The 21,998-nt window shown below is 45.0% G+C and overlaps 1 protein-coding gene across 1 annotated transcript in view; it reads left to right on the top strand.

Annotated features, from left to right (window-relative positions):
* Window positions 1-21,998, top strand: part of LOC144493156 (amine oxidase [flavin-containing]-like) — a 69,573-nt gene that overhangs the window by 34,847 nt on the left and 12,728 nt on the right. The window contains exons 7-11 of the mRNA XM_078212055.1: window positions 205-346; window positions 1,536-1,685; window positions 2,726-2,885; window positions 12,269-12,365; window positions 17,020-17,073. Coding sequence (XP_078068181.1) covers window positions 205-346; window positions 1,536-1,685; window positions 2,726-2,885; window positions 12,269-12,365; window positions 17,020-17,073 — 603 coding nt within the window. The remainder of the gene's footprint in view (window positions 1-204; window positions 347-1,535; window positions 1,686-2,725; window positions 2,886-12,268; window positions 12,366-17,019; window positions 17,074-21,998) is intronic.

Raw genomic sequence — 21,998 nt, 5'->3', positions numbered from 1 at the left:
CAGCATTTTATATAGTCCCATCAATGTAGGAAAGCATTCCATATGTTTTCTTGACCACCTGTCCTGCCTCCTTCAAGGACCTCCCTCTTTTATTTCCGCCAAACATTTAATTCTGTTTAAAATGAGATAAAGTAAACAGCAAAGTGTAGTGGAGAGTTATTGCATTCTTTAACCAGGTATCTTACCCTGTATGTTTAACTGCAGGGTGGCGAGAGACTTTGCAACACTCTTTGTCAACATTAATGTCACTTCGGAGCCCTACGAAGTCTCTGCTCTTTGGTTCCTGTGGTATGTGAGACAGTGTGGAGGGACAAGGCGGATATTTTCTACCACCAATGGAGGCCAGGTTTGAGAACTTGGTGATTCTTAGGCTTTAGAATTTCAGATGTCCCTCAAGACAATACAATCCAGAAAATCCAGTCAGATTCATTTTATTCATTATATTAATCGATAATTTCAATTCAATAAAGATATTTGATGGCCACTTTCAAAATGGGATTGTGTAATTTCCTTAGCTTCAAACTATAAATATTTTACCAAAAATGAATAAAAATGTAACCACTTTATAACTCCACAGAGTTCATTCATGTCTTCATATCTGATTTATACTCCACATTTAACATCATAAGCAGGTTTAATTTTGCACAAACACTAACCTCCAGGGTATTACTAATTCAAACTAATGTGGAACATTTGTCTGATAATTATTATTGCTAATATCATACAAATAATTAATGCAAATATTCTGGTTTAAGATCATTAAGTGTTTGACTACTAGTATTGCCAACAATCATTCCTAGACTGTTGATAATTGCTGAAGTTAGAGAGTAATGAATTGTTACATTAAAAGAATCATCTAAATTAAAATCTTTGAGTTTTAATCCAGAAGGTCAAGAAACAGTGTTTGAGTTGTTAAAATGTTGACTGTTAGATCGCGCACTTACACACAGGGTGAAATATATCGATTTTGTGTAATAACATTAAATAAATAAGAGCGAGAGCCAGTTGAAATGAATGGATATAAAAATTAGGATGTAAAACAGGGTGCCGATCCATTATCACCTGTTTTACTCCACATCTCAAAATCACGATATACCCAAAGTTTTATGTTGCCATGTGCTTTGGGTATGACAGTGCATCACTGTGTCATGGCTTCCTTTTACATAGAATGTAGAAAAGATTGCAATATGGAAGAAGGTCTTTTGGACCAATCAACCCATTATGGCATTTATTGTCCAGGCCAGGAGTAATCCTAATTCAATCCATCAATCCTACTTCCATCCCTTTTATCATCTGTCCTCTCAACCACCTGCATAAAGTGTTGTTAGATGTTGACATGGTCTCTGCTTCCTAATTCCAGTAGTGTACGCTACAGCCTCACAGTGCTCTATGTGAAACATGTTTCCCCTGTTCTTTGTCCCGTATGCCGAATGTTGCAATATCATAGCTGTTTTGTTAGTATTTAATGCTTCTCCTTTTACCTTGATTTTCCTTTGATGATGCAGCACATTGAGCTTAACCTTTCATTCCACCAGGAAAGGAAATTTGTTGGTGGGTCTGGGCAAATCAGTGAGCGTTTAGCTGAGCAGATGAAGGATAATGTGAAGCTCAACAGACCAGTGGTGAGAGTGGAACAAACTGAGGGGACTATCCATGTGGAGACATTGAATGGAGAGGAATATGAGGTGTGTGATCATATGATTATATGTGAATGCCATAATAAAGAATGTCAGTTGTGACTACCAAGCCCAATATCTTTTGTCATGTTATAAAATGTACCAATGTCATACTCAATTTGCCAACTGTTTTATTTGTTTTATGAAAGTCAGGATTTGTCCATTAATACTCTTAAACATAAAGCAATTGTTTAAATAGTGACATTCCATCTTTCCACTGAGGTCTAAAACCAAGGCTTCTTCCAGTAGTTCAGGTAGTTGCTCCAAATCCTTTGGTACTATTCAGAAAAAAGGAGGATCCCCCATTTCCAGACCAATATTCTTCCCTTAACTCAAGGTGGCACGGTGGCACAGTGGTTAGCAATGCTGCCTCACAGTGCCAGGGACCTGAGTTTGATCCCTGCTTTGGGTAACTGTCCGGTGCTCCAGTTTCCTCCCACAGTCCAAAGATGTGCAGGTTAGGTTCATTTACCATGCTAAATTGTCCCTTAGTGTCCCAAGTTATATAGGTTAGTGGGATAAATACATGGGGTTACAGGATAAGCCTGGGTAAGAGTCGGTGCAGTCTTGATGGGCCTCCTTCTGCACTGTAAGAATTCTAACAAATGATATGAACTGATTATTAATGGCACTAATTTGCAGGATCATGTTAAATGAAAACTAACTGCTGTATTTAGGGGAGGAAGTTGTGTAGTGGTATTGTCGCTGGGCTAGTAATCCAGAAACCCAGGAGCCTGGGTTTGAATCCCACAAGGCAGATGGTGACATTTGAGTTCAATAAAATCTGAAATTAAAAGTCTAATGATGACTATGAAACCATTGTCAATTGTCATAAATTCCCATCTGGCTCACTAATGTCCTTTAGGGAAGAAATCTGTTGTCTATGATTATTGAACTTCATCTGCCACCTCCACCAACTTGTCTATTAAAATTTGAAGTTCTACACTGTTAGATCGTTCACTTACAAACAGGGTGAAAAAAATCGGTTTTGTGCAGTAGTGTTACATAAATAAGAGCGAGAGCATTAATTTCCTTTGTGCAATTTTTAGGCTGATTATGTCATCAGTGCTATCCCACCTGCCCTCACTCAGCAAATTCACTACAATCCTCCACTGCCTCCACTGCGAAACCAGTTGATCCAGCGCGTGCCAATGGGATCCATCATCAAGTGTATGGTTTACTACAGCCGTGCTTTCTGGAGAGAGAAAGGTCTGTATCTGTGAAAAATGCTGAGAGAGTCCAGACCAAAGCATATACTGAGATTTAAAAAAGATCTCGCCTTTATTCACAACCATTGCATTTTACTTTTGAAGTGTAATCACTGATATTACAAATAGCAACTGAACAATTAACCAGACAATCAGTTTTTGGTGCTGTAGATTGAGGGGGAAGTGTTAATCAGTACACTGGGAAATCTCTATTCTTTCTTGAGAACTGCTATCAGATAGATTCACCTGAGCAGCAGATGAGGTTTCAGTGTAATGTGAAATAGATCCATTGCAGACAGTCATTGTCTATTTCCTAGTGCTAAAATCTACTTGAATAGTCTACTATTTTTAGCATTAATGCACTGTGTTTTTGTGTAAAGCTGGAGGAAGCAGCAACAATGATGTAACTTCACAGGCACTTTTATTAAATGCAAGTCCCCCTCATACCTGATTGCAGTGACCTGGGATGTCGAGATTTCCATTCTTTTGAGCGTTCGCTCAGCTATTTTGAAGAAGATTTTATTTCTAAAACAAATGGACTGAATAACATGCCATTAATGGCTTAGTAAAGCACGAAAACATTGCAACAATACTTTGCAATCAGACATGAGGAACAAATACACCATTGTTTAGCATAGTGTCTCCACCTATTACCAATAAAGAATGCAGGACGGTCTGCCAGGAGCAACAACAGGCATATCTAAAAATGAAGTGTCAACCTGGTGAAACGACAAGCTACTTACAAAGCTACTTGTGTGCCAAACAGCATAAACAGCAAGTAATAGATAGAGATAAGTAATTCCACAACTGGGATCAGTTCTAAGCTTTTCCGTCCTGCATCCAGCCGTAAATAGTAATGGACAATTAAACAACTCACTCTAGGTGTCCCCATCCTCAATGATGGAGGAACCAAGCACATCAGTACAAAAGATAAGGCTGAAGCACTCGCAACAATCTTCAGCCAGGAATGCCGAGTGGATGATTCATCTCAGCTTCATTTGGAAGTCCACAGCATCACAGATATCAGTTTCAGCCAATTCAATTTATTCCACTTCATATCAAGAAATGGCTGAAGGCACTGGATATTGCAAAGATTATGGGCCCTGACAATGTTCCAGCAATGGCATAGAAGACTTGTGCTCCAGTACTTCTTGCGCCAGGATCACTTAGCTCCTGACCTCACTACAGACTTGGTTCAAACATGGACAAAAGAGCCAAACACCAGAGGTGAGGTGAGAGTAACTGCCCTTGACGTCAAAGCAACATGTGACCGAGTAAGGCACCAAGGAACCGTGGCAAAATTGGAGTCAATGGGAATCAGGGGGAAAACCCTCCGCTGGTTAGATTCAAACATATTACAAGGGAGGATGATTGTGGCGGTTGGAGGTCAATCATCTCAGCTCCAGGACATCATTGCAGGAGTTCCTCAGGGTAGTGTCCGAGGCCCAACCATCTTCAGCTGCTTCATCAGAGACCTTCCTTCCATCATAAGGTCAGAAGTGGGGATGTTCACTGATGGTTGCACAATAGTCATTCGCGACTCCTCAGATACTGAAGCAGTCCATGTCCAAATGTAGCAAGACCTGAACAATATCCAAGCTTGGGCTGACAAGTGGCAAGTAACATTCATGCTACACAAGTGCCAGGCAATCTCCAGCAAGGGAAGATCTAAACATTGTCCCTTTGTTACTCAGTGGCATTACCATCACTGACTCCTCCACTATCAACATCTTGAGGGTTACCATCAACCAGAAACTGAACTGGACTAGCCATATCAATACTGTGGCTACAAGAGCAGGTCAAAGGCTGGGAATCCTGTGATGAGTAACTAACTTCCTGACTCCCCAATGCCTCTCCATCACTGGACAAGGCACAAGTCAGCAGTGTGATAGAATACTCCCAACTTGCGTGAATGAGTGCAGCTATAATAACTTTAAAAAGCTCAGCACCATTCAGGACAAAGCAACCCACTTGATTATTACCCCTTTATAGTAAATGCAATAATAGGAGACTACCAGTTAGCGAACAAACAACAATGGGTTTATTACTATTTATAACTATATACAGAGTACTACAATCAGTGTGTTCATTCCCAATTCTAGGATCAATCTCGCTGCAAAAGCACACTCTGCCCCGAGATCACAGCACTCATTCCCCATTGGACGATTGGGTCACATGACCATTTTGATGCACGCCCCTTTAAGGAATATTATTACAGATAATAGATATTATTACACCCTTTCATAAATATTCAATCCCTCCACCACCAATGAACAGTAACAGCCATGTGTCCCATCTACAAGATGCACTGCATGAACTCAGCAAGGTCCTTTAGGCAGCACCTTCCAACCACAACAACTTCCATCTAGGAGGACAAGGGCAGCAAATCCCTGGGATCACCACCGCCTGCAAGTTCCCCTGCAAGCCAGTCACCAACCTGACTTGGAAATACATCGACATTCCTTCACTATCGCTGGGTCAAAGTCCTTGAGCTCCCTCCCCGCAGCACTGTGGGTGTACCTACACCTCAGGGACTTCAGTGTTTCAAGAAGGCAGCTCACCGCCATCTTCTGAAGGGTAACGAGTGATGGGCAATAAATGTTGGCCAAGTCAATGACACCCATAACCCAGAAATAACTTTTTTTTAAAACCTCTTTCTGCTCAGGTGGGTTCTTGGCCAGAAAGTGGCATCCTGGACAAAAAATGTATCACTTCATAGCCAGAGGCAATATTAACTCTCTCAAGTTTCTATTTAATTCTGACCCTTGCAGGATAATAATTCAAATTCTGAGGTTTTCATCTTCACCAGTCATCTAACGCTACTTGATGGAAACCAAAAATGCTGGAAATCTGAATAGGAAGGGTCATCCAGACTCGAAACATTGGCTCTGTTCTCTCTCCACAGATGCTGCCAGACCTGCTGAGATTTTCCAGCATTTTCTGTTTTTTTTAGATTCCAGCATCTGCAGTATTTTGCCTTTACCACCACTTGATTCAAAAACAGAAAATGCTAGAAAATCTCAGCAGGACAAACAACATCAGTGGACAGAGAACAGAGCTAATGTGTGAGTCTGGATGAACCTTCGTCAGAGATGAAGACAATAGAAAATAAGATGGAAAAAATAGGATGCGAGCAACATCTTGTTTTAGGATTGGTTGACTAATAGCGCCACCCACTGGACACAGGGTAAAAGAATTCACAATTGTCTGATTGTGTTTATATCTGAATAACTGGTGGTACATTTTCCTGCTTTAGTTGACACTGTAGCTATGGGTTAATTGGTTGTGGCTGTGAGAAAGGAGCAGGCATTCCAGAATGCATGCATGTTTTGAGTATTATGATATCTGGTGGACCGATTTGGCCCCACTGAAGCGCTGAATCTGTGGAAGCTAAGCATCATAGAGTCATAGAGGTTTACAGCATGGAAACGCCTTCGGCCCAACATGTCCATGCTGCCCAGTTTTTATCACTAAGATAATCCCAATCGCCCGCATTTGGCCCATATCCCTCCATATCTATCGTACCCATGTAACTGTCTAAATACTTTTTAAAAGACAAAATTGTACCCGCCTCTACTACTGCCCCTGGCAGCTCGTTCTAGACACTCACCATCCTCTGAGTGAAAAAATTGCCCCTCTGGACCCTTTTGTATTTCTCCCCTCTCACCTTAAACTTATGCCCTCTAGTTTTAGACTCCCCTACCTTTGGGTAGGGGATAATCTACCATTATCTATGCTCCTCATTATTTTATAGACTTCTATAAGATCTACAAGCCTCCTACGCTCCAGGGAAAAAAGTCCCAGTTTATCCAGCCTCTCCTTGTAACTCAATCCATCAAGTCCCCGTAGCATCCTAGTGAATCTTTTCTGCACTCTTTCTAGTCTAATAATATCCTTTCTATAATAGGGTGACCAGAACTGTACACCAGTCATTGTAAGGTGAATCAACCAGCCTTCTTAATTTCAATATTCCACCTCATTCTTTCCTGAGATACTTGATGCATGCTGTGGTACTGCTGAATGGGTCCCGGCTACCCCCATTCCCCTTATCTCACCCAAACTGCAGATCATGGAAGCAAGTTATTCAACTGCAGGAGGAATCAGAGTCGGGCTGATCATCTTCCCATTGTTATCCAGCTATGTGCCAGTTTTCAGCTGAGGTTAGAATCGTAGAATCATAGAATCCTACAGTGCAGAAGGAGGTCATTTGGCCCATCAAGTCCACACCGACCACAATCCCACCCTGCCCCTATCCCCATAACCGCATACATTTACCCTAGCTAGTCCACCTGACACTAAGGGGCAATTTATCATGGCCAAGCAGCCTAATCTGCACATCTTTGGACTGTGGGAGGAAACCAGAAAACCCGGAGGAAACCCACGCAGACATGGGGAGAATGTGCAAACTTCACACAGACAATGACCCAAGCCGGGAATCGAACCTGGGTCCCTGGCACCGTGAGGCAGCAGTGCTAACCACTGTGCCACCGCGCCGCCCAACCACTTCCACCGTGCTGCCGCGGATTACTGGATAATAATCAGGGGCAGGATCCTGGTTGATGTTTTTTCTCCTCTTTCATCCTGAGCTACAGTGAGCAATTGTCATAAAATAAAAAGCAAAAGATGGGCGGATGCTGGAAATTTGAAATAAAAACAAAAAATGCTGGGAAAATGCAACAGGCCTGGCAGCATCTGTGGAGAGAGAAGCAGCGTTAACAATTTGAGTCCAATGGCTCTTCTTTGGAATCTAAAGTTTGATTCAGTTTCTGAAGAAGAGTCATACGGACTTGAAACATTGACTGCAATCCTCCCAAACTGGAACTAAGTGTCCACACGAGTGGGAAAACAGGAGTGTTTCCGTTGGCACTGGCAGCATCTGTCAGGTGGGATTCACCCGCCTGAAATTCCCCTAGTCGCTACACTCCGGCGCCTGTTCGATTCAATCCACCTGACCAGCACGTCTTTCAGACTGTGGGAGGAAGCCGGAGCACCCGGAGGAAACCCACGCAGACATGGGGAGAATGTGCAGATTCCACACAGACAGTGACCCAAACTGGGAATCAAACCTGGGTCCCCAGGTAATGAGCTCATCTCAGGAAACCCGCTGGCCAGCCCGGCTGCTCCAAGATCGGGGCACTCTTTCTAAAAATTAAATGATGACTCGCTCCACTGACCAGGCGAGCATCACTAAACCCTCACTAAAGAAGGGCATCCTCCCCCCACCCACAAATAAGGGGTAAACCACCCCCACACTACTAAGATGAGTGGCAGAGCAAAGTGTGCAGAGGACGCTGAAAGTCTGCAAAGGGATATCGATAGTCTAAGTGAGTGGACGAGGGTCTGGCGGATGGAGTACAATGTTGGTAAATGTGAGGTCATCCATTTTGGTAGGAATAACAGCAAAATGGACGATTATTTAAATGGTAAAAAATTGCAGCATACTGCTGTGCAGAGGGACCTGGGTGTCCTTGTGCAGGAATCTCAAGGAATTGGTTTGCAGGTGCAGCAGGTAATTAAGAAGGCAAACGGGATTTTCATAGAATCATAGAAACCTTACAGTACAGAAAGAGGCCATTCGGCCCATCGAGTCTGCACTGACCACAATCCCACCCAGGCTCTACTCCCATATCCCTACATATTTACCCACTAACCCCTCTAACCTACGCATCTCAGGACACTAAGGGCAATTTTTAGCATGGCCAATCAACCTAACCCGCACATCTTTGGACTGTGGGAGGAAACCGGAGCACCCGGAGGAAACCCACGCAGACACGAGGAGAATGTGCAAACTCCACACAGACAGTGACCCAAGCCGGGAATCAAACCCAGGTCCCTGGAGCTGTGAGGCAGCAGTGCTAACCACTGTGCTACCGTGCTGCCCATTGCTAGAGAGATGGAGTTTAAAAACAGCGAGACTATATTGCAGCTGTATAAAGTGCTAGTGAGGCACACCTGGAATACTGTGTACAGTTTTGGTCTCCTTGTGAAAGGATATACTGGCACTGGAGGGGGTGCAGAGAAGATTCACTAGGTTGATTCTGGAATTGAGAGGGTTGGCTTATGAGGAGAGACTGAGTAGACTGGAGCTATACTCATTGGAATTCAGAAGAATGAGGGGAGATCTTACAGAAACATATAAGATTCTGAAGGGAATAGATAAGATAGAAGCAGGGAAGTTGTTTCCACTGGCGGGTGAAACTAGAACTAGGGGGCATAGCCTCAAAATAAGGGGAAGCAGATTTAGGACTGAGTTGAGGAGGAACTTCTTCACACAAAGGGTTGTGAATCTATGGAGTTCCCCACCCAGTGAAGCAGTTGAGGCTACCTCATTGAATGTTTTTAAGGCAAGGATAGATACATTTTTGAATAGTAAAGGAATTAAGGGTTATGGTGAGCGGGCGGGTAAGTGGAGCTGAGTCCACAAAAAGATCAGCCATGATCTTATTGAATGGCGGAGCAGGCTCGAGGGGCCAGATGGCCTACTCCTGCTCCTAGTTCTTATGTTCTTATGTTCTTACGTAAGCGTGAGGTTGCCAGGGTTGGAAGGGGCAATCCAGCTACAAGACCGCCATCCCAGGGGAGAGTGGTAAGATCAAACCCAGATCCCCAGCCCAAGCCCACCCAACCCCCAGAGCCCAAGAGCGACCCTCCCTCTGCAGTCTGGCAACAGCAGAGGAGCAAATGGCCATTGGACATACCTCCTTGATCCCCTCCCCCCTCAGGGCCCAAGGTGCCAGGCCAGGAGGCAGTGCATTTTTGGCACTGCCAAGGTGCATGGCCTGAAGGGATGTCTAAGGAGGGAGTCTAAGGGGAAAGGGGGGCTGAGTGGGCAGTCTGAAGGGGAAAGGAGTCGGAAGGGCTGAGAGGGAGGTCATTTTGACCTCATGCCTGTGTGGTGTGGGGGGGAGGATGCCTCTCATTGCTGAGGGGATGGTGTCCCTGGGCCCTCAGGGTCCAACATGCCAGGTCCATGATTGTGAGGATTTGTACCAAAGCTGGCACGTGTAGATTCCGCTGGGGAGGAGGGTGAATAATGGGAGGGAATTGAATTGCGCTTCAAGCTCACTAATCAGATGGAAAATAAGTCATTTGATTATTTTATTGGGTTCCCGCTCACTCTGGTCGGGAAACCAATCAGGACTGGCATGGTGGACCGGGAGCGTCAGAATGGGTTCAACCACCTGCACAAAGCTGTTTTTCAGCCGACATCCAATTCTGTGGACCATTGCAATCCTCGCTGGGAGCTAGCGGGCTGCAGCATTCCACCCACCATTAACCCTGGGCAGAATTCTCCAGCACCCTCGCAACAGGATTTTCCGCAGTGGGCGCAGCTCGCTATTGGCTTCTGGTGGGATATTCCGGTCCTGCTGAAGTTGGTGGTGATATAATTTCATCGTCGGTGCCGCCCACTGTTGGGTAGCCTGCAGAGGGAATCGACTTGACTGGGATGGCACGGTGGCACGGTGGTTAGCACTGTTGCCTCATTGCATCGGGGACCCGGGTTTGATTCCCGGCTTGGGTCACTGTCTGTGTGGAGTTTGCACACTCTACCTGTGTCTGCGTGGGTTTCCTCCGGGTGCTCCGGTTTCCTCCCACAGTCTGAAAGATGTGCTGGTTAGATGGATTGAATAGAACAGGCGCCGGAGTGTGGCGACTAGGGGAATTTCACAGTAACTTCATTGCAGTGTTAATGTAAGCCTTACTTGTGACTAATAAATAAACTTTTACTTCACTTTAGGTTAAGCGCAGATTTACGGGAGTTCAAAGTCATTATGGGTAGCTTGAGGAACTGCTACAGAGAGGATGTGCCAAATTGTTACCTGCTTTGCTGTACGATTTTGTGAAAAAGAGAAATTTTAGGATTTTCCACAAAAATATGGAGAAAAACAGTCCAAATGATGTACGGGTTAGGTGGATTGGCCATGCAAAATTCCCCATTAGTGTCCTGGGAGGCGTAGGTTGGAGGGATTAGTGGGTTAAATATGTGGGGTTACGGGGATAGGGCCTACGTGGGATTGTTGTCAGTGCAGACTCGATGGGCTGAATGGCCTCCTTCTGCACTGTAGGGTTTCTATGATTTCTATGAATAATGCACCTTCATTGACCATCAAGTCCCGGTAGTGGGACTTGAACCCAGAACTTCTGGCTCAGAGGAAGGGATGCTACCCACTGCGCCACAAAATCTACACTTTCTCTAACCAGTAATACGTTTGACATTGGTGACCATAAGCACACAGAGTAAGGTCATTTCTATGAGAAGATCCCTCTGGTGGGGAGGGCTGGAGAAATTTACCCTCTGATTCTGTCTCCACAGGGGCTGCCAGACCTGGTTTGCAATTGTAACTTTGCCATTGACACTCTGACTAGAATGAGCTAACCCAGCTCACACTCAGTGTTGGGTTTGAGGCCTCCTAGTCTGTATGAGCCAGCTCCACATTGTGCAGTATTGATTTTACATCTCACCATCCACCTTCAGAAAATGGCTCTACCCTTATCAAACTAACAATTACAAAGATGAAATTACAAGTATATAGGAGTGGTAGCAAACAAGCATCTTGTCATGTTAGATTACTCTCACACTGACCTATGGTTAGGAATTCGACTATTGTTAGGTGCTTAGGGCCAGACACCCTGTTTACCCCTTTGGCTAAAGGAAAGAAAATAGTTCATGGATGAGAGGTACTCATTTTCAGGACAATCATTGCTACTCCAATCATGACTTTTATATTGAAATAGTTATTTTCAGTGTGGCTCTGTGAAATGATCCATCTAAATCAGTTGTTTGTCGTTGTTTCTCTTTCTATTGGTGCACGAAGCAGACTTCCATCTGTTCCCATGGCAATGTTTTTCCTAGAACAGTTTGCTCGTTTATTGCCAGAGGCTTACAGCTTGTGGAGGCACCACTCCACCTCAAGCATGGCTGACCAGGAGACTCTCCCCTCTTACCACCAGCCATCGGTGTGTTGGAATGACTTAACAGGTTGACATTCAACATGTTAGTCATGTTACTAATGCACATTCATTGGCCATCAAGTCCCGGTTGTGGGGCTCGAACCCAGAACTTCTGGCTCTGAGGCAGGGACTCTACCCACTGCGCTACAAGCCCTACACGTTCGCGAATCAGTAATACTTCCGACACTGGTGACCATGATCGCACAGAGTACAGTCAGGCTGCAGAATATGATCATTGATAAAAGAACCAGAGATGACACGAGGAAAACCTTTTTTATGAAATAATTTGTTAGGATTTGGAATAGAATGGAGGGATACAGATCTAATAGTAGTTTTCAAAAGGGAATTGATCAATACTCACGGGAGAAGAATTTTGCAGGGATATGGGGAAAGAATGAATGGGTGAGACTAAAAGCATCTTTTTGCTGACAGGTTATTGCGGCACCATGATGATTGAGGATGAAGAGTCACCTATTTCCCTGACGTTGGACGACACCAAGCCCGATGGTTCCCACCCTGCAATTATGGGGTATAGTTCACAGAGCTGAACAAATAAATGCACACTACCAATATCTTATAATATATTTAAAAGATCCAAAATTAACACAAAGAAATGTTGAAAGGTGCCTGGAGGTGATATTAGATTCAGCACTTTAAATGTCAAGACAATGTGGAGAAGTAAGTAAGAGCAGATAAATGCTGAGATACGTTGCCAGAACAGTGGAGTTTGAGTTTACAGAAGTTATGCCAAACATTTATAACACACAGGTCAGATCCTACTTGCAATGTGGAGTTCTATTCTAGTTGTCACATGCATTGGACAGGTTGCAGAGAGGAACAACAAGAGCGATTATATGTATAACAGGAATGGCTATATAGAAAGGGTAGTGGTACCAAAGCTATCCAGCCTGGAAGAAGGCTAATGAGCAACTTAATTGTGATCTATAAAGTACAGTTTTATGCAATTTTATGCAATTTATGCAAGGTATAGCCTTGTCTGCTAGCCTCACACATTAGAGAACTTGCACATAATTCCCCAATATTTCCTCACAGCAAGTGCAGTAACATATATTCTTAAATCGTTCATACAAAGTACTACATTGAGCAAATAAGATTGTTATAATCCAGGTCAGGAACTCCAAAGTGTTTTAAGGAACCCGCCTGAGTCATAGGTTTTGCATCTTGAATTTGGCTAGGGTAAGCATGATATGTTTCACCTCAGGTATGATTCAAATGACCCACGAGGGAGATTTTATCAAACAAAGTTTATTTAAGAATAGAGTTAACATGTATGGAAAGAACATTAGCAATAACTTTTATCAATTACAAACAGAAACAAAACAATCACGATAACGTATAACCCGTAACAAATATATCTAAAATGGTCCAATCAAACAAAAACTTCCCATAGACAAATAAAACCCCTTTCCACATGTTTAACACAGCAAAGACTAATGTTCATGTGATACTGGAACTAAATCCTTTGGTTGGGGAATTGAAACCCTGACTTCTGAGCCTTGTAACTTCTAGCAGCCCCCTGGATACACTCAGAACAGTTGAAGTCAGAACAGCTTCCCAGGACACCAGGGAGAAACTCTGGTCAAGACACCAACAGTAGATTTTCTACTCCAGGAAGGTAAGAGGCCTGGCTTTCAGTTAACCAGCAGAATTTCCCAAAAGAAAAACAAGGAGAGTGAGAGAGAGAAACACTTTCTTTCAGCTTGATGTCCCTTCTAAAACTAAAACTGCAGCCAGCCAAAACAGAAAATGAAACCTTAAATTCACTAGGAAGGAAAGAAAAACTGTCCAGAACCCATCACCTACTAGCCAGCTTTCCTCCTGACAATGTAGGGTCATAAAAGATCCCAAAGTAAAAATAAACAAACCCCATTTAAATCACTAAAGGAACAATAAAAGCACCCTTACAGACAGCTCGGCAACAATGACACAAGCTGAGGCTGTGAGAGCTGCAGAGAACATGATTTAAAAACAAACACTTCTTAAAGGTACACTACCGTCACAAATATAAGCAACAACAACAACTACTTGCATTTATAAAATATCTTTAATGTAGGTAAATGCACTAAGACACTTCACAGGAGCATTATTGGACAAAGTTTGACACTGAATCACATAAGGAGATATTAGAACATCCAGCCAAAACCTTGGTCAAAGAGGTAGATTTTAAGGAGTGTTTTAAGAAACAGAGAGGTGGTGAGGGAGGCAATTCCAGAGCTCAGGGCCTAGCCAGCTCAAGGACAATAAAATGTAAGGACACAAATGAAAACTAAATTTGAAACAAATCTTTAGGGGAAAAAAAATCAGTGTTCGTAGTCTTGGTGCATGGCTGAAATGGACTATCCTATAAAGTAGTTATATCAATGACATTAGGGCACTAGAAATGTAATTACATTCTAGGCAAGGTGAGCTGACATGCTTGAGGGATGAGATTGATGGGTGATTGACCTTTCCTTATTCTTGACTTTTTCTGATGTCTCCTTCCTTACATTATTTTAATTTCAGTGTTGTCTCCAGCCTACTGTGCTCCAGAATCCCATGTGAATGAGTTAATCCCAGAATCAGTGCAAGTCCCATAGACACCAAGCTCTGACCTGGATCTGTCCCAGAGTCCACGAGAATCTGGCTGAACATCACGCCACCCCACCCCCCTCCCCAATGCCCACCACCAGTCCTCCCCCACCCATCCCCACCATCATCATATAGCCAAAGATCACTGACTAGAAATTTAAAATGCACTTCATTCTGCCTGGAACACCAAACAATATACTATAGAAAATATAACCCGGCTGCATTTATTATCTGGAGTGCCAGAATATCCCGTGGCAGAGTATATAGCCAATCAGATTTACTGCCATGCATTCTACAGATGTTGACTTCCCCCCAGTTTCATACAGGAAAGGAATTGGTCATTGAGAATGCAAGAAGCTGTGCTAATAATGAAGGAGGCAATGTTTCAGACCTTGGCCAGGCTTCACGTGGAGGTAACGGTTATTTACCTATGTCCCTGTTATTAATTCAGTTGCTCCTGTAAATGGTCCCCATGCCCCTTTTGTGCTAGAGTTGGCCCACACTGCCCAGTGTCTACTTCTACAGTAGCATTACATAAAGGAAACAATGAACATCCCCCTTGACATACAAACTGGACATTGCCTCTTTTACATGTGCCCTCACAAATGCTTCTTCTATCTTTTCCAATGTTGACTGAGAAAATGCACTGTGTTGCAACTATATACAGATCATTAAGTAGTTTAATTTTGCAAATAGCAAATGAACAAATAAAGAAACAAGTATGCCTGTGTTGTGGGAAATTTTTCCAAGGTCGCCTAATTAATTTAAAGACTCAATCTTTTTACTAACATTTTACTTTCACAAAGGCAATAAAAAATTTATTCAATTCAAGGAAATTCTTCAATTAGACTAGCTTTATTAAAAGATTAAAATGTTTGAATAAAACAACATTACAACTTAATTTTAAGAAAAGAAATACAAACATACAATTAGAACAAGACAAATCTCATTTTGGCCAAAATGGGAGACCTATGGTTCCACCTGCACAGCTAATGCGCTATCAGGCTTTCTCAAAAGATCTCAGGTTTCATGCCAAAATGTAGAATGGTTATACTTTTTGTTATCAGATTAATCAGCCCAGCACTTAATTAAAAGCAATTTCATTCATTCACTGTTCTGTCAATCTAAAGATGGCCTGTCCTTCAATCAATTATAGTTTGACACCTTCAAATATAAATCTGTCATTTGCCTGTCCATTTTACGGAAGTTCTCTCCCAAAAATAACTTCTTATGATTCAGCATTCCTCTAACCAGTTTAAACCGGCTCTAATACCAAATGAAGGCACCTTTATCTTTTGGCATATTCCTCGGCCTGGATATTGCGTCAGTAATTTACATTGTTGCATAATTTGTGCAAGTTAATTTCTTAAAAACATTATTAATATGTTACTTAAATATTTTGTATTATTCTCAAACCGCGTATTAAAACATTAGCTGCTAATTATCCGCAAGTTGGGTATTTAGAATTAATCAGAAGTCTTAGCTACAAATGATAATGTGTTAGTAATTTTCCTAGCAATAATTGGCTTTCTTATATCTGATATTGACCTGCTGTCTGGCTTTCGTCCCAGAATATTTCATACTTCAGTTTCTTAATCAAAAAGTCCATTGTGTTTCTTAGCCTGTTTACTAATTTGCTACATCTTTCATTTGAGCTTGAATTTATCTTGCATATTGGCCTTGAATGAATATTCAATGTTAATTTTTTCATATAAAGAAACCCTTTTTAAAAATCTTATAACATATTAAAAATGTTAATATAATTCAGTTACTTATACAAAACAGCTGTTTATCTGATGTTAAGTTGATTCATATAACTAATTCCAAATCTACCTAGTCCCTTCTACTGTTAAATCCCATGATGTGGAGTTGCCAGCTTTGGACTGGGGTAGGCACAGTAAGTAGTCTCACAACACCAGGTTAAAGTCCAACAGGTTTATTTGGTAGCACGAGCTTTCAGAGCGCTGTTCCTTCATCAGCTGAGCAGCGCTCCGAAATCTCATGCTCCCAAATAAACCTGTTGGACTTTAATCTGGTGTTGTTAAATCCCATCTACAACTTGTACTCCCTTATTTATTTCAGTACAATTTGTCTTCATGTAATAATACCAAATAGTAAAGTCGCTATACTTTCCCAAATTAGTGGATTGTCCTGCTTCACTGCTATCATCCGGCATCCTAACCTTCTGATCTTGTCTAGCCTACGTTTCTGAATCTTATTCACATTGTGCGTCTCCGTCTCTATCATTTATTTCCTAGCATTCACAACCCTAGGAAAAGATCTATTATAGAGAATCCCCACGAGCTCTTGTGAACCTCCCAATACAATGGTGTGATGTGTTTATCCATTACTGAGACAAGCTTATTAATTGTTTATTGATTAGTCTTTAGTGAAGCAACTTTAAAACTGCGCTCATTAGTATTTCATCACCTTTTAATGTGTGCAAATGGACTTAGCTTTAACTGTTAAATGTAACTTTTACCTCCAAACCTTAAATAGGGACAATCCCAGGTGGCATCCATGTCCTACAGATCAGTAAATTATCATTCATTCAATTATTTAAGATATAATTGAGTGCTGTTATTTCTCTCTAGGTTTATATTGGCAAGGAAGGCTCGACTCTTACTTAGTCTCAGCAAAGCAGAGAGGTGGGTATTGTGATGTTTGATTGCTACTACCTATGATAGCTTTTAAAACTACATGACATGTAAAAGCGGGAGAGTTTTCCTACAGCATTGCTGTGTTTAATACAAGGAATCTCAACATAAACCTGCACCTTCTGCGCTCCTTAGCATTTTTGAAAGGACGCTGTAATTAAAAAGAACGCAGAGTCAAATATGGGAAACATTAAATATCACTGATACATCATGCTGTTTGCTTCCAACCCTCTTCCCAAAGGGCTGCTATTGTGAAATGGTTATGTTTTCACATTGGTGCGGTTAATTCTGTGAATGAAGAAGTGGTGAATTGTGTTGATCCACTAGATGATACTGTGACGAGTTCCAGTCACTGGGAGCTGCAATGTTCAAGAGTTACCCCATAAAACATGAAGCCAATCATAGAGCAGTTTCAGCACAGAAGGAGGCTATTTGGCCCAAGTATTCATGCCAGCTCTCTGCAAGAGCAACTCAGCTAGTCCCACTCATCCACCTCTTACCTGTGGCCCTGCACACTTTCATTTTTAGATCATTATCCAAAACCCTTTTTAAAGCCACAGTTGAGCCTGCCTCTACTCGTGGTCTTAATACCACCTCTTGGGAACCCTCCAATCTGAGGAAGAGCTGCTCACCTTCATTCTCTGTTTCCGCTCACTCAGCCAACTCAATGGAAATAAAAACCTTGAGAGATGGAAATCAGGCGGTTAATTCACTTCCCCATTTTACATTTTGTCCCAAAATCTACCCCATTGTCCTTTCATCACTGTAATGAGTTCACAACTGGTCTTAACTGATGTGCAAACTTTATGTTCACACCACAGAACTGTCCAGTGTAAATTGTCACAATTGGTGCAGGAGAAGGAGGGAGCAGAGACCCCGGCAGTTCCGTGCACGAGTGTCATTTGAACAGATGTCGGACACCGTGTGTCGCCAACTTTTCCGCCTCTGAAAGGAGACAGTGCAACACCTGTGCCACCTGTTGCAGGACCCGGCACCTAGAGCCGGGGGCTGGGGGGCGGGGGTGGGGGGTGGGGGTTGGGGGGTGGGGGGGGGGGAGCACCCACTCTCGGTGGCTGTCAAATTGATGGTCTTTCTGAACTTTTATGCGACTGGCTCCTTCCTGACCCCCAGCAGAGATGTCTGTGGCATCTCCCAATCAGTTGTGCACACCTGTGTCAGGCAGGTCACAGAAGCCCTGTACACCCGGGCTGGGCAGTACATCAAATTTAACCTGGACCACGCCCATCAGGAAGCCTGGGCTGCAGGGTTTGCAGCCATTGCAGGGATGCCTAACGTACAGGGCCATCGACTGCACACACGTCACCCTCACGACCCCCCTACAGAATCCACGGAGATTCATCAACAGAAAGAGGTTTCACTCCCTGAATGTTCAACTAGTGTGCGACCCTGATATGAACATTATGCATGTCTGCGCAAGACACCCAGGTAGTGTGCATGACAGCTTCATTGTCAGGAGCTCGGACATCCCGGAAACATTTGAGGAGGAGTCCAGGCTGCGGGACTCGTGGGTGATATGGGTTACCCGCTTCAGACATGGTTGATGATGCCTGTGATGAGGTCTGTGACTGAGGCGGAGACCCGCTATAATGAGGCCCATGTAGCCACCCGCGCGATAGTGGAGAGGTGCATTGGGCTCCTCAAAATGCGATTCCAGTGCCTGGGCCGCTCTGGCGGGGCCTTCCAATACGGCCCAGTGATCTCTTCCCACATTGTGGTTGTGTACTGTGCCTTGCACAACTTGGCTCTGCAGAGAGGTGACCTATTGGAGGAAGAGGAGGAGGCTGACCAGCTGGGCGTCGCTGGGGAGGATGACCAAAAGGAGGAGGAGGAGGAGGAGGAGGAAGAGGAGGAGGAGGATGAAGAGGAAGAGCACGCCGAGGAACACCACCCAGGTGCTGGAGGGCTGGCAGCCCAAATGAGGCATGCGAGGGCGGCTCGGGAGGGAGGCCCTGATCACCAGGTGGTTCAGTCGCTAGGGGCTTGTTTCTGTGGGCTCCATCCCCCACCCCCAAAATTCCTTCTATCTCCTGCAACATTGTCACACCAGAGCGGTGGGCCTGGGTACTCTGTGTTAGTGAGTTGTTTGGCAGGCAGGAGGGTGATGACGACTCGCTAAACAGCATTATGATGATGCCTTGGTGCAAACTAGTCTGACTCCTACCTGAGCTCCGCATGCATCCTGGCATCTGGGCCCACATCTGTGTAGTGGGTAAGGGATCTGAAACCCCCATACAGGGCCCTGGGGCGGTGAGGCGGGGGACTGGAGGGAATCGCTTGTGGGTTCTGGGGAACCAATGGCTTCCTTTTCTCATGAGACAGCGTTGAGGAACCTCCCCAACTGACATCAACATGAAGCATCCCTCCGGCGATCATCAATGAAAGAGGATTCCTATTCGAGACAAATTAGTCACAGGTGAAAAATAATTTAATTGCAATCAAGGTGTTTAACTAAGACGTTCTAACATAAAAACCTGTGAACAGAAAACATTAGGGTGCTTAAATATCTTTCTAACTAGTGCAGCCCTTCACCCGTGCCATCTCAGTGCAACTGCAACTTCCTAACCTTACGTGGCCTACCACTACATCTCAGTGACTCCCCAGAATGTACATCGGAGGTGGAGGGGGCCAACTGCCTACCATGCCCCATGGCCTGTGATGCGCATGGCGGGCATCCTCTGGAGGCCCTGGACCTTGAGGGCCCTGGCCTGCTACCAGGTGTCTAGGATACCTCTGTGACAGCCTCTTCATCCCGCTGCCCCTGAGATGTCCCGGTGTCAGGAAGGGGGGAGTCAGAAGGTGTAGCCACAGCCACAGTCTCCTGGCTGGAAGGCCCCGGTATGGGCTTGAGCCCTTCCTCCTCCCTTGGGTTCCTGTGGGCCCCTGGGTCACTCCATGTGACGTTGGTGCTTCTGCAGTGAGCTCCAGAAGTTCCAGCGTCACCTAGCACTACTGATGGTGGTTGAGCCCTCTGCAATGGCCACTTGAGTCGGGGGCCACCTCTCAATGGCTGCAGCAAGTGTCCTCTGAGACTGGGCCATGCACTGCAACTCCTCAGCCATGACTCTCTGCGACTGGGCCACATTCTCAAGGGCTGCAGCCATAGCCCGCTGTGTCTCAGCGCCGTCCCGCTGGGTCTCCTGCAAGCTCTCGAGCCTCTCAGCCATGCGCCGCAGAATCTCGAGAAGTCTGTTCAGTCCCTCAGCTGTGGTCTGCTGTGACTCGGCCATCGCTTGGAGCCTGCCGTTCATGGTGAGATCCCCTGCCCCAGGCTTTCCACTGCAGACTCCACCCTTGCAGTGTTGGCCTGGGAAGCACGCAAGACAGTAAATAGTTGGTCCATTGGTCCATCTGAAAGCTTTGGGACTCCTCCCAACAGTCTCGCAGTTGGTCCGTGGCCGTCAGCCCCTCCTGCAGTCCCTGGCTCTGTTGCTGCATTTCCAGTAGCTGAGGGAGAAGTGATCTCAGAGGCCCAGCATGTAGCCTGGAGCCAGCTGAGTCCTCACCTCCGGCAGGACCCCACGTTCCAGAGGCCTCGGACGTTCCCTCCTCCACCCGATGTACATTATCAGATGTGTTGTGCTCACCAGAGTGACCCAGGAGCCTCACCACTAACTGGACCCACCGACGTGTCAGTATCTGGGATGGTGAGTTGTGAGGTGGAAGCTGACGCCAAAACTGTGCCACCCTTGGAGGTCCCTTCACCCATATCCTCCGAGGACTCATCCGAGCTGTCTGGACCAGGAGAGATGGGAGTTGCAGTAGAGGCGTGGAGTCCAGAAGGCCTTGGGGAGTCCGGATCTGTCCCTGCATCACAGGACACAAGATTAAGAGCAAGGGAGGGGGAGGAATCTGAGATGCCAAACATGTGATTCACATTTCTCCACTGAACATAGAACAAAGCACCAAGAAAATTACATCACAGGAACAGGCCCTTCGGCCCTCCAAGCCTGTAGCGACCAGGTTGCCAAACTGATTTGTTACCCCCTACCCTTCTGGGGACCATATGCCTCTATTTCCATACCATTCACATAACTGTAAAGATGCCCCTTAAAGGTCACTATCGTATCTGCCTCCACTCCTCAGAGGGGGTGAGGACCCAGAGGTCTGGCTCACCACCCCCTGTCTTTGCCCTCTCACGGTTGTAATGGTTAGTCTTCTCCTGTGGAGACAGAAGGAGCCATGAAAGAAATGATGGCGTGACTCCTGCAGAGTATCAGGTGGTGGCCCTCAGAGGGAAAGCGCAATGGGGCTCTTGGGGGGGTAGGAAGGAATTGCTTGGGGGGTCAGGAACTGGAAGCATGCAGGATGCTGGGGATGGGAGGATCTGGGGGAGATATGGGTGAAGATGCAAAATGGGGTTCAGCACTCACCCTTGCTGCACGGATGAGGTCATTGACATTTTTCCGGCACTGCTTTATGGTTCGGGGGGGCCTGTGCCCTGGCACTGACTGAGGTGGCAACTGCCTCCCAGGCCGCATTTCCATCAGCCCCCCTGGGTCTGCGTCCTCCTGGGGGGAAGAGGGTGTCCCGCCTCACCTCTGCTGCATCCGGTTGCCTCCCCAAGTTGCCCTCAGAAAATCGGGGGGGAGGCCGGTCGTGCACACATTTTGTGCAGGAATGCCTGCCTGCCTGTCCATCCTTGGGTCTCTTATGGAGCTGCCCCTCATTAGGGCAGATCAGCTGCAGGCAGTTTGGCAGAATATTTCAGCAAGTTCCATGTAGTTTGCTTGTTAGCATTGAGGGGAAGGCAAGTGAGTATTTGCAGGTGTGCTGCTGGGGAGGGGGAGTGTTGATGGATCAGTGCCTCAATGATTGGGGACAGGGGAGAGAGAGGGAGATGTCACACAGCAATCGGAGTTCGGAGGAGATGGGGCCTTGTGCGGGAGGGTCCGGGG

Source organism: Mustelus asterias, chromosome 4 (assembly GCF_964213995.1).
Source record: "Mustelus asterias chromosome 4, sMusAst1.hap1.1, whole genome shotgun sequence".
Taxonomy (NCBI): Eukaryota; Metazoa; Chordata; class Chondrichthyes; order Carcharhiniformes; family Triakidae; genus Mustelus; species Mustelus asterias.
This window is presented reverse-complemented; position numbering and strand designations above follow the sequence as displayed.